Source organism: Limanda limanda, chromosome 9 (assembly GCF_963576545.1).
Source record: "Limanda limanda chromosome 9, fLimLim1.1, whole genome shotgun sequence".
In the NCBI taxonomy this organism is placed as follows: Eukaryota; Metazoa; Chordata; class Actinopteri; order Pleuronectiformes; family Pleuronectidae; genus Limanda; species Limanda limanda.
Window position 1 is genome coordinate 14,107,473 of NC_083644.1, and position 13,372 is coordinate 14,120,844.

A 13,372-nucleotide genomic window follows, 5' to 3' on the forward strand; every position below is an offset into this window, starting at 1 on the left:
GAGCTCCTGCGCCACCACGCAACTTACAACCAGCCAATCAGGACCCGAGTCTCGGGAGGAGCACAGGTTCACAACATGTGGTGCGAGGCCCTCCAGCGGCCACTATTATGTACTGCATTGTTTTTTAATATTGATCAGATCACATGAGACTTACGGAAGCGTATTGTATTCCGAGATACGTTTTTATAAAAACAAATTTAAGACAAATTTTAGTCATTTTATTATTTTCAATTGTAATACTTTTATCAATTAAATTATCCTGGTGAAAAATAAACATCAAATGTGTTTTTTTAAATTGTTTTGTTATTTAAAAACTGTGCAACACACAAACTTCGTATAGCTTCGGGACTGTACAAAAAATATTTGTTTTGATCGACTTGATCGACAAAATTTTTGATCATATTGAACAAACTGAATTGTGCCATTGACACAGTCGGACAGAATAACACGGCATGAGAAACTGCAAAGAAGAACCGGCTGATTATCTCATAAAAATGACTTGAGTTTAATATTAGTGAATAAAAATAAGGGACATATGTGGATATACTTCAGGTTGTGTCCGTTAAAGTGGAAAATGGATGTTAACCTGTTCTTTGCAAATTGACGCGTGTGTATGTGAATGGGCATGAATTACAGCAGTGATGCTAAGCAAAGCAAAAATTCTCCACAGACATTTGTTTTTAGTAATTATTTTATATTGCAAAATAGTTTTCATTTCTAAATCAGGGACAAATACGGCAAATTCAACATGAAAAATATAAACTCTTTAGTGTTCAGCTTCTTCTCTTCTAAACAGTGACACAATAAAAGAGTCCAACTGTCTCTGTGCCTTAATGACCTTAATGAACTGATCTGAACTGTTGGTTGTGAAGCACTGTTGGTCAGATGTTACTCTGCATTCAAGATGTTTCCCTTTACTTCATACATGCCAAAAGAATAATTTGATATATGTATATTCTGATTTAAATGAACTGTCACTTGCAGCTGCTGTATGGTTTTCATAGACTTTCATTTATTTTTTTTGTGTATTTTGTGACAGAGGACATAAAAACTGAAAGAACACGTGTTGCACACAAGTTGCTGTAAACTGACTTTAACCTGAACACTAAGGGAAACACCACTGATATGTTCTGTATTGTAATGGCACAGATAGAACTCAAATATTTCCAGCACAAGAAAAAAAAAACAAAGCTCCCTTCTCATCTGTGCAATTTCTTCCCAGTTTTCACCAAGTTGCATCACACGATGCATTATACCTTATTAAAACAAATTCAGAACATGCAACAAAGAGCAATAAGCAATCCTCTCACACTTTGACTGTGTATAAAGATGGAAGCTATACAAAGAGGAGGACACCTCAAGATTGACAACTAAGACTGACTCAGGATTTGGTCGAGTGTGTATCAGTGGGACCTGGAAAACACAGACTAACTCCAAAGCACACCGAAAGCACAAGATGGCGGCGGCTGTATCCAGGGTATTTTAGCTTAATTTTTCTTCAGTGGAAGGACATCATGTCTTCCATCTTTATCTACAGTCTAAGCTTTGCACACGCAGTTTGTCACAGAAAACTACAAAAGGTATCAGGGCTGCTCAGCAAAACTTAATTCAGCAAAACAATGAATGACAACAAAAATATCTCAGATTAAACTCATTATGCGCTGATTGCACCGCCAGGTTTCATGTGACCCTTTGTTATCTTTAAATTCAAATTAGAAAAAACTAGCAGTGAGACAGATGAGACACACACTAATCTGCCCGCCACCCTGACTGAGGAACTTTGTCAAAATCATCATTAAATAAAAAGAAGATTCACCAAAACCGTGTTGGTGCTCCATCTCAAGGAAAGGCCCATTTCGTTGACTGTACATCAGCAAGGTAAAGTTAGGTGATTACTACTGGTGTGGTTCCACATTGGCTAGTCTTCAAAATGTTGCTGCTGCACATTTCAATACTGTCTGTCACTAAACACAGATGATACACATCTTGCTACTTCCGCTAATGTGAATGTCTACTCCTCAGGCACTGGGCACGACTCCTGAACTGGAACTCCCAGAGTTTCAACGTGTGTCACAGAGGAGGTCACGTTTTCTGCTGAGGCCTCAAGGTCCTGCAGTGGAGAAATAAATAACGTTAAAGTTTTTATCGACCAGGAAGTATGAGTGAGATACATTAGGTTATTTACATTTTACTGAGTAAATATAATGATTGGTTTTTAGCAATGAAGCATCTTACTGGTTTGATTTCCAACATGTATGACACTGTCTGACATAACTTTATTGTAGTATCGTATTATGTATCATTTGCTTCAACCACAGGTCCATAAATGGTGATAGAATTCTAAAAACTAAATGATAACTTCAATTTACTCACAGGCACTGGAATTCAAATTCTCTGTTACTTGTTACAACTATACTGATGAGGAAAAAGGAAAGGAGAAACATCTCTGGTTACAGAGCCCATAGTTTATACACAGTGTTCACAGTTTACTAACAGAACAACACAAGCTAGAACAGCTATCACCAAACCAACAAGTAAAACCACCGGACAAAAATCCTTGATCTAGTAAATAAATACTCATTTACCAATGTATGAAGCATGTAAATATACTCCATCCCTTTAGTGAATATGGGATGCTGAAGCATTAAAAAAAAACAAATATGGCGTTAGTCACAGTTAAGAAACACTATCATATGTCTCCAGTGTGATATTAAGAGGTTTTTTGTTTTTTTTGGAAGAACTCCCCTTGACATCAGTATGTGAAGGCGGATTTCCTGCCGGCGAAGATCTGGGTGCCGCATCGTCTCCACTGTGTTGGTCCTGGGAACGATTCTCACTCACAGTCCTAGGTTTGGCCTTGGGCGTGGTTTTGGATTTTGCTTGGGCTGTGTGAGCAGCAACACTGTTTGCACCTGCTTCTTCGAGCTCCTCTTTGTTCTCCACTTGGTTTTCTGCATCTGACTCCTCGGTCAGATTCTGCTCCGCCTCAGGTCTTCCCTCCTGTTGCTCATTGTCTGTCTCATCCTCACTGCGGGCAGCATATTGCAGTGTCTCCACAACCACCCGGGCCTTCTTCTCCCTGGTGCTGTTGGAATGCCGCTGACGAACCGGATTCCTGTGTGCCCTGTCATCATCGGCTTGCTGCCTTGGACCTTGCTGGTGTGTATCCCTGCCTGCTAAGGGGTCAAGGTCCGCGACCCCCTGGATTTGAACCTGAGGCTGCTGTTGTGGTTGTTGGAGCCCAGGAGGAGGTGGACCCCGTCTGCGTAGAGGTGCAGTGATGCCATGCAGGAAGGCTGCCTGCACACTGACATACACGAATACCTGCAGACGATTAAAATGAATACACCAATTTATAGAGAAATATAATCTGATTTTATCTATTGTGTTACTCATGTGTCAGAGATAATTTATTAGATTGTCTTTACCACAATGATTAGAACAATTGTGAGGAGAACAGGGATCTGCAGGGTAACCGGTAGATCTTTGAGGAGGGCCCGAAGAAACTCACTGATCCCCTGGCCAATGTGCTTCATTGGCTCTGTGATGAAAGTTGTGATGGTAATGGAGATCGCCTACACAGAGAGGGAGGTGGAAAGTGTAAGGGATGTTTCATTTGCACACAAATAAAAACATTGAAAACAGATAAACATTTAAAATAGTTAAGTCAGGAGGACAGGAATGTTAAATGGGACATATCATGAAAATTCCACTTTGTAGTGCTTCCACATGTTTTCATGTCTTCTACAGCCATATTTCTACAAAGGTAATGGATAGCCAAAAATCCGGGCACATGATCTCTTAGAGGAGGGAGGTGGGGGGGGGGGGGGGGGGGGAGCTGGCTGCTCATTAGCTATTAAAGGAACATTTTGTTTACTCAAAACAGGTAAATATGACGAGGGCTGTTTTAGACAGGGTAAAAAGGGTGCCGTTTTAAATGATCCTTGTGGTATCTTGACCAAAATATGTTACAGACATTTCATTAAGAATCCAAGGAACCATATCAACTTGTGGTAAAATGGGCCTAATATGTCCCCTCTAAATGGGACGAAATGTATACAACATACTTCACTAGAGGCCTTAAAGCAGAAAAATAGCATCGTCAAGTCAATGAAGTCTGATCTGACACAGCATCTTGACCTACCTTGGTTGGAGGTACCAGCAGAATGGGGTCGACAATGAGGTGTTCATAGTAACTCTTACAGGGGTCGTCCTGAAGAGTCCAGGTGCTTCTGTACCACTCTGCCAGAAAAAACATCCAGTGAGTCAGTGTGTTACAGAAGCTGAGAGTGAGGTCAGTCTGCATTATATCTCAGCCAGAACTCGAAGATTTTTGATATTTCTTTTGTTACTCAACATATGTTTTACAACCTATGTTGTAAAACATACAAGAAATGTTTGCATTTACACAAAGCTGAACATTTTTGGGAATATGTTTTTACGAACACCTATGACACAACATGTTCCTCTTGTTATCAACCTACCTTTCAAACTATCGCTCCAGTAAATTTTCTTCATGCCGGTGCACTTATCATTTACACTGTCCATCTTCGCCAGGTTGTTTTGGCGCTCAGCAAAGGCGATCTGTACAAAAACAATGTAACGGCATTAAAATACCTCAGTAGTCTTAAAAAACAAACAATGAGTAACAGCTACAACCACAGCAATGGAACTGAAGGAGCTCCTCACCTTATACAGGTAAAACCAGTTCCAGACAATACTGACAGCAAAGCAGACAGCAAAGAGTCGAGTGAACTGCACAAACCAGGACACGGTCGACCACAGCTGCGTGCAGATGATGGCCATCATGACCAGAACACACAGCCCGATCTGGAAGAAAAGCAGAAGGAACTGAGGTTAATTTATCTTGTATGATCACTGTGATAACCATCTGTGAAATGGCCGGCAGACAGCTCAGTGTCAGCCAGTGTTAATTTTGGCAGCTATTTTTGATTTAGTCTTAGTCTAAGTCTTTTGACGAAAATGCATATTAGTTTTTGTCTAGTTTTAGTCATTTTTATCCTTCTTAGTTTTAGTCTAGTTTTAGTCGACGAAAACAAATTACATTTTAGTCTAGTTTTAGTCGACGAAAACAAATTACATTTTAGTCTAGTTTTAGTCGACGAAAACAAATTACATTTTTGTCTAGTTTTAGTCACATTTAATAGCCACATTAAACTCCTTATCTTCCCTTCTCAGGTCCAGGGACCCCCTGTGTTGTGTCTACAACTGCGTACTAGTCTAGCTTGCAGTACTTAGGTTGTCCATTAGATGTCCCTCCTATAGGTCTATAGCAGGGGTCGGCAACCTTTACTATCAAAAGAGCCATTTTGCCCCCTCTTCCCCCAAATAAAATTTGTCTGGAGCCGCAAAACATATTTGATAACAAAGCTGATAAAATTTTATATAAATTTATACTATACTAATCTGTAGATTATTGCATTTATGAAATTATAGAGCAACAATAAAGAAAACTGTTGACATTTTATTTATTTTTACCTGTTACAACAAAGGGAAACACCAAATGCTTATGAAGAGGAGAAGAAAATACACAGGCAAGTGTAGGCCTACTTTGAAATAAATTAAACGCAGAACTATGTAGGTTTATTTGAGTCATCCCCATATTTGTGGGAAATGTATGAAATAAGAAGTACCCTATTTTGAAATAAATAAAAACATATAGCTGCAGCCTATATATTTTAGTTGGCGTTGGCGAAATGTGAAAACAAAAAGTGAAAGCAGATCAGACCGGAGGAGGAAATTGAAGCTCGGTAGAAACCAGCTGCAGCCTCTGCTCTGATCCAGAAGCTGCGCTGCTGATCTCAGAGCAGCTGAGACCAGAGGAACTCTGTGTTTTCACTGTTTCCATAGTTAAGAAGCAACCGGTGAGTCAGTGAGCGGCCTGCTTCACCTGAACGAGCTTTTATCTCACTGTGTCTCTGAGCGAGTGCGCGGAGCCGCGGGACCGGAGCACACACACACACACGCAAACACACACAGACACACACACTCGCCGCTCCGGGTACTTCATGACGGCCTGATACGATTATGTTTTTAAAAATTGTTGTGACTTAGTCAACCGCCAACATTTTCGTTTCGTCTCGTCTCGTTAACGAAAATTAAAATAGATTTCGTCATAGTTTTTGTTTTCAAAGATCCATTTCGTTACGTCTTCGTCTCGTCTTAGTCATGGGAAAAGGGGCGTTAACGAATATTTTTCGTTATCGTTATCGTCAACGAAATTAACACTGGTGTCAGCCCTGAGTAATTTTCGTTGAGGAAAAACTCTGCATAATCATTCCTGTAACTTTCACCAGCAGAAAATGGGAAAAAATTGCGGTGATGATGAGCTTAATCGTAGGCATCACATGACCGTTGGATTGTGGTAAGGCGGTAACCGTCACAGCTGTAGTGACACTCAGGGTTTTTCCATAGATAGCACATGAGTGAAGCCTTTCAAAGCTGTGGGGAGCTGTAATGTCAAAGATGAATGAATGAGCTCACCTTCAATAGTGTCTCCAGCTCCACGCCAAAACTGTCCTCAAAACGCCACTTCCAGGCCTCATAGTCGTGTCGTCTAAGATCCACTAGTATCTGACTGACAGCAGAGTCAAGAGTACCAGTTGTGAAGCTCCCGTCACCATCCAGAAGTTTCTGAATTTCTGTGATGGCTTGATGAGAAACTCCAACTTTCGCATCATAGAAAGCCTCTGAGGAGTCAGTGGGCTGGGGAGAAAAGGGACAGGTGAGTTAAAATGACAATGTCCTGGTTTGTTTACTTTATGCAAACTACACCTATTTTCTATTTAATCACTGAAGCAAAATGTGGTTTGTTTAATGTTAAAAAAGAGCATTAGAAGAAACACCTACCAAACCAACTTTTTGCATTTCCTTCAGGAGCCTGGTTAGGAATCTCTTGAAGACTGGGTTGCATGTTGGCTGACCTGAGAGGAGTGCGATCTTCTTCTTTTGTTCTTCAATCTGAATAAAACCGAAGCAGAATATCTGTGATTCCCGTCTAATTTAATGAAGGCAGCTTTTCAATTTGCCAAAGTGATTCAGTGTCTTGCTACAGGACAGTCAGAAGGGCAGGTGATTATTTTTGAGGTAACTAACAGTTGTGTTAGCGAGGTCTCACCGATACACACAATAGCACTTGAAAAAACATCAGTGTGATAAGCCCTTAAATGACTGAACATTATCTGTGAGGTGTACTTGTTAGTTTAGTTCATCTGGTGCAAGGGATTTATGAACTACTCTGCAGCCAACAGCCACCAAAATGTTTTAGCTTCACTTTTGGGGAGCTGTCTTGTCGTCCATCTTTCTTTCTTTGGGGCCTCTAGTGGTGAATTATATTGTTAACTTAATTTGAAAAAGCAAAAGAATAAAAAGGCAAAACTTAGGCAACTGAGGAGTTTATCTTATTGAATAAGTCCATTGTTCAGGCACACGTCACAGTTTGGGTGGTTCATTTCTCCATTTTGCAAACAAACAAGCAAACAGAAGGCATCTGCTGTCTCTCTTGTCCTGGTGAAAAACCATAAACCCATCCTGGTGCCCGGCTGCCTATGCCAACAAACCCATGCATATAAAATCACATGGAGCCTAGTACCTTCAAAACAAAAGCATTAACTAACAAATTTAATTAAATATAATTAAAGTACTCATTCTAAAAGCAATACTCTGGCTTTTTGTACTCTTTAAACAAAAAGAAGAAACAAAACAAATGATTAACTATTAAACAATATAGAAAACAGTAAATAGCTCGAAAAGGGGCAATATGCTGAATAAGTTACTTTAATTTTCAGTGATTTTAAAGATCGATTTAAAGCAACACTTTTAATTTGTATGCTGTTTGTGTTGTGTCTTGTCTAGTCCAATTGTGAGTCCTTCTCAGCTGTCATTAATGAGCTATACTGCAGGCAGCTTCACTTTGGGGGGCTTTGATGTCATTCATCTTTATAGAGAATGCGGGTAACATGGGAATAAGTAACCTCAATTTTAAGAATTTTTTGGCATTTTGGGCAACAGCATTAGATTCATGTTGTTAAGATGACAAAAAACAGCCACCTTCTTCTGTAGATCCACTACTTGACTTGTGAACGTCTCCAGCTCGGCCTGGCTGGGGTCCTCTGTGTACTCTCTTCTCTTGGTTGCCACGTTATCATAGTGAGCTGGCTGCAGGGTACAGACACACAACAACATGTTACTGGTGTCAAACATCAGTACAGCTTCAGGGTATCATGGACAATAGAAAGGTGCAGCCAGATAAACAGCAGCTCACCTCAGTGGGCTTCCTCATGGTCTTGGTGGTTGAGTCGTAGTGGAGCATATCATACGGGTCGACCCAGTCATTGTTTGCCTGCTGCCCCACGACAGAGACCAGAACCAGGCTAACCACCAGCAGAGGGAGCAGCATCCTGACCGAGAGAAGAGGACTCTAACCAACAGTCTGCTTTAACTAAACACTCATTTAACCAACCGCACCATTTCTTTAACGAACCACTCCTTTAACTAACCACTCGTTTAACCCAGGAACCCCTATACATAATCACTCCTTAAACTAAACACTCCTTCACCTAAACCAGTGTTTTTTAGTTAGCTAGCCAACGCGGACGTTCAGCTGAACTGAAGTGAAACCAGTCAAACACTCACCTGACTCCCGCTACATCCGCGTGAAAGATTCCGAGAGAAAGATTAAATTAAGCTAAAAATGAAACACTGACTCACAAACGCACGTTATTGTAAAGTAACTGTCCACCTGCTGTTCACAACAACTGTTCATCGTTACAACTACAAGTGAGCGCCACACGTCAGGGACAACCTTTGAGCCGGAAATGAACGCACAGCGCAGAGGCTCATGGGAAATGCAGTGAGTCAAGGGAGACACTTTTTTACCTTTATAGATTTATTTTTCTGGGTCAGCAACTATTTTGTCGGAGACAAAAACTTAACAAAATACATGAGTTGGAAATATACATGTATTCTATATAAAAATGGAAAAAAAAAGATACAAAGTACAAAATTACAAGCAAAATGTAACCAAAGATACAGGGGTGACCAAACTACGGCCCTCGGGCCATCTGAGGCCTGCTATCCATTTTTAATTGGCCCGCATAAAAAACAATGTAAATAAAAAATAGTGAAAAAAAAATGTTTAACAAAATATTTAGTAGCATTTAAATGGCACTTAATTATAGCACTTTGTAGTTTTGCTTTATTTTTGGAGAAATTGTGCTTTCTTGATTCTTGTTCTGGGTTTGTACCCTCGGGGTTGTTGCACTTATGTAAGTCGCTTAGGATAAAAGCGTCAGCTAAATGTAATGGAATGGAATTTCATATTTTTTCGTATTTTTTTCTGTATGTGGCCCTCGGGATAAAATGTTTGGACACCCCTGAGTTAACAGATCAAATAGACAACTTCCACTTGCTGTGAAGGTGCAGCCACATACAGAGGCCAGACAACTAAATGATTACTTCAATTTACTCACAGGCACTGGAATTCAAATTCTGTCACGTGTTACGACTATACTGATGAGGAAAAGGGAAAGGAAAAACATTTCTGGTAACAGACCCCATAGTTTATACACAGTGTTCACAGTTTACTAACAGAACAACACAAGCTAGAACAGCTATCACCAAACCAATAAGTAAAACCACCGGACAAAAATCCTTGACCTAGTCAATAAATACTCCTTTACCGATGTATGAAGCATGTAATATTCTCCATCCCTTTAGTGAATGTGTGATGCTGATGCATTAAAAACAACAAATATGTTGTTTAATCACAGTCACGAAAAACACTATCATATGTTTCAAGTGTGATATTTAGAGGGTTGGTTTTTTTTTTGGAAGAACTCCCCTTGACATCAGTATGTGAAGGCGGATTTCCTGCCGGCTGAGATCTGGGTGCCACATCGTCTCCACTGTGTTGGTCCTGGAAACGATTCTCACTCACTGTCATAGGTTTGGCCTTGAGCGTGGTTTTGGATTGTGCTTGGGCTGTGTGAGCAGCATCACTGTTGGCACCTGCTTCTTCGAGCTCCTCTTTGTTCTCCACTTGGTTTTCTGCATCTGACTCCTCGGTCAGATTCTGCTCCACCTCAGGTCTTCCCTCCTGTTGCTCATTGTCTGTCTCATCCTCACTGCGGGCTGCATATTGCAGTGTCTCCACAACCACCCGGGCCTTCTTCTACCTGGATCTGTTGAAATGCCGCTGACGAGCCGGATTCCTGTGTGCCCTGCCATGGCCTGCTTGCTGCCTTGGACCTTGCTGGTGTGCATCCCTGCCTGCTAAGGGGTCAAGGTTTGCGACCCCCTGGATATGAGCCTGAGGCTGCTGTTGTGGTTGTTGGAGCCCAGGAGGAGGTGGACCCCGTCGGCATAGGAGTGCATTGATGCCATGCAGGAAGGCTGCCGGCACACTGACATACACGAATACCTGCAGAGGATTAAAATGAATACACCAATATATAGAGAAATATAATCTGATTTTATTTATTGTGTTACTCATGTGTCAGAGAGAATTTATTAGATAGTCTTTACCACAATGATGAGAAGAACAGGGATCTGCAGGGTAAACGGTAGATCTTTGAGGAGGGCCCGAAGAAACTCATTGATCCCCTGGCCAATGTGCTTCATTGGCTCTGTGATGAAAGTTGTGATGGTCATCATAATCGCCTACACAGAGAGGAAGATTGAAAGTGTAAGGGATGTTTCATTTGCACACAAATATAAACATTGAAAACAAATATAGATTTAAAATAGTTATGTCGGGAGGGCAGGAGTGTTAAATGGGACGAAATGTATACAACATACTTCACTAGAGGCCTTACAGCTGAAAAATAAGACTTTTAATGCAGAAATGCAACACTTTGGTTCTTCTATGTATTGATGTCTTGAAAATAATAATTAATAGGAATTGTCTCAACTTTGTCAAGTCAATGAAGTCTGAGCTGACACAGCATCTTGACCTACATTGATTGGAGGTACCAGCAGAAAAGGGTCGACAATGAGGTGTTCATGGTACTTCTTACAGGGGTCGTCCTGAAGACTCCAGGTGCTTCTGTACCACTCTGCGAGAAAAACCATCCAGTGAGTCAGTGTGTTACAGCAGGTGAGAGTGAGGTCAGTCTGCATTAAAGCTCAGCCAAAACTCGAAGATTTTGGATATTATAATTTTAAACATACGTTTTAAGACATACAAGAAATATTTGCATTCACAGAAAGCTGAACATTTTTGGGGAATATGTTTTTTACGAACATCTATGACACAACAATTTCCTCTTGTTATCAACCTACCTTTTAAACTGTCGCTCCAGTCCATTTTCTTCAGGCCGGTGCACTTTTCATGTAGACTGTCCATCTTCGCCAGGTTGTTTTGGTGCTCAGCAAAGGCGATCTGGACAAAAACAATGTTACGGCATTAAAAGACCTCAATAGTCTTAAAAAACAAACGAATGAGTAACAGCTACAACCACAGCAATGGAACTAAAGGAGCTCCTCACCTTATACAGGTAAAACCAGTTCCAGACAATACTGACAGCAAAGAGTCGAGATGGCTGCATTGACCAGCACACGATCGCCCACAGCAGCCTGCTGCCTATGGCCACGACCAGAAATAACAGCTCGATCTGGAAGAAAAGCCGAAAGAACTGCGGTCAATTTACCTTGTTTGATCACTGTGATAACTCTGTGAAATCTGCTTTAATGTAACATTACAAGTAAAATCTGTATTTCAGCTTCAGGTGGTTTTTCTAAACGTTATCTAGTGTGCACCAGAAGTTAAGGTTGTACATTTCCTTCATATGCATTCCTGTAACTTTCACCAGCAGAAAATGAGAAAGAATTGCGGTGATGATGGTAATGAGCTCAATAGTAGGCATTGTGGTAAGGCGGTAACTGTCACAGCTGTAGTGACGCTCAGGGTTTTTCCATAGATAGCACATAAGTGAAGCCTTTCAAAGCTGTGGGGAGCTGTCATGTCAAAGATGAGTGAATGAGCTCACCTTTAATAGTGTGTCCAGCTTCTCTGTGAGGCTTCTTTAGAAACTCCAACTTTGGCATCATAGAAAGCCTCTGAGGAGTCAGTGGGCTGGGGAGAAAAGAGACGGGTGAGTTAAAATGACAATTTCCTGGTTTGTTTACTTTATGCAAACTACTCCTTCTTTCTATCTAATCACTGAAGCAGAATGTGGTTTGTTTAATCTTAAAAAAGAGCATTAAAAGAAACACGCATTTCCTTCAGGAGCCTGGTTAGGAATCTCTTGAAGACTGAGTTGCATGTTGGCTGACCTGAGAGGAGTGAGATCTTCTTCTTTTGTTCTTCAATCTGAATAAAACCGAAGCAGAATATCTGTGATTCCCGTCTAATTTAATGAAAACAGATTTTCCATTTGCCATAGGGATTAAGTTTCTTGCTACAGGACGGTCAGAAGGGCAGGTGATTATTTTTGAGGTAACTTAGTTGTGTTAGCAAGGTCTCACCGATACACACAATAGCACTTGAACAAACATCAGTGAAATGACTGAACATCGTCTGTGAGGTGTACTTGTTAGTTTGGTTCATCCAAAATGTTATGGTGTCATTAATGAGTTATACTTTAGGCAGCTTCACTTTGGGGGCTCTGATGTCATCCATCTTTATAGACAATGCGGGTAACATGGGAATAAGTAACCTACATTTTTTTGCATTTTGGGCAACAGTATTTGAGTCATGGTATTCAGGACAATAGAAATGTGCAGCCAGATAAACAACAGCTCACCTCAGTGGGCTTCCTCATGGTCTTGGAGGCTGAGTCGTAGTGGACCATATCATGAGGGTTGACCCAGTCATCGTTTGCCTGCTGCCACACGACAGAGACCAGAACCAGGCTAACCACCATGAGAGCGAGCAGCATCCTGACGGAGAGAAGAGGACTCTAACCAACAGTCTGCTTAAACTAACCACTCATTTAACTAACCACTCATTTAAGCAAACATTCATTTAACCAACAGCTTATTTAACAGACCATTTCTTTAACCAACCCCTCCTTAAACTAATCACTCCTTTAACCCACTGCCCCTTTAACTAAACACTCCTTTAATCCAGTACCCCTATACATAATTACTCATCTAACTAATCCCCACTTTAACGATGTTCTGTATCTTGGACACACATGGACCACGAATCCTTTGATGCTGAACCGTCAAAGGAATCTTTATATCTTGCAAAAGTGACGTCTCTTTCTCTCCCTCTTTGTCTCTCTCAGAATTGGGACATTTTCTCAAACCGTGTAAACATTGAGGTGCGACGAAGGATCATCCTTCGCAAAAGGAGACGATGTTGTCATAACTCCACTTTGCATTGTCCTATAACCCCTAAACTTCTGTC

General features: G+C 40.9%; 1 protein-coding gene and 1 pseudogene across 2 annotated transcripts; both read right to left on the bottom strand.

Moving 5' to 3' along the window:
• Positions 1–673: 673 nt before the first annotated feature.
• Positions 674–8,819, bottom strand: clcc1 (chloride channel CLIC-like 1). 2 transcript variants are annotated; one of them, XR_009680713.1, is made up of 11 exons: positions 8,656–8,819; positions 8,285–8,420; positions 8,071–8,178; positions 6,871–6,981; positions 6,505–6,726; positions 4,690–4,830; positions 4,485–4,584; positions 4,145–4,242; positions 3,429–3,575; positions 2,374–3,324; positions 674–2,110 (listed from the first exon to the last, which is right to left on the bottom strand). XR_009680713.1 is itself a non-coding variant. In XM_061078717.1 (10 exons), the coding sequence occupies exons 2-10, from the start codon at positions 8,417–8,419 to the stop codon at positions 2,677–2,679; spliced, it is 1,710 nt and encodes a 569-aa protein (XP_060934700.1). In that variant the 5' UTR covers position 8,420; positions 8,656–8,819; the 3' UTR covers positions 674–2,676. The 2 variants fall into 2 exon arrangements, 1 of the variants encoding a protein (XP_060934700.1); XM_061078717.1 differs by having other exon boundaries at positions 674–3,324.
• A 962-nt stretch (positions 8,820–9,781) lies between these two features.
• LOC133011172 (chloride channel CLIC-like protein 1) lies at positions 9,782–12,899 on the bottom strand (annotated as a pseudogene).
• Between the last annotated feature and the right edge of the window lie 473 nt (positions 12,900–13,372).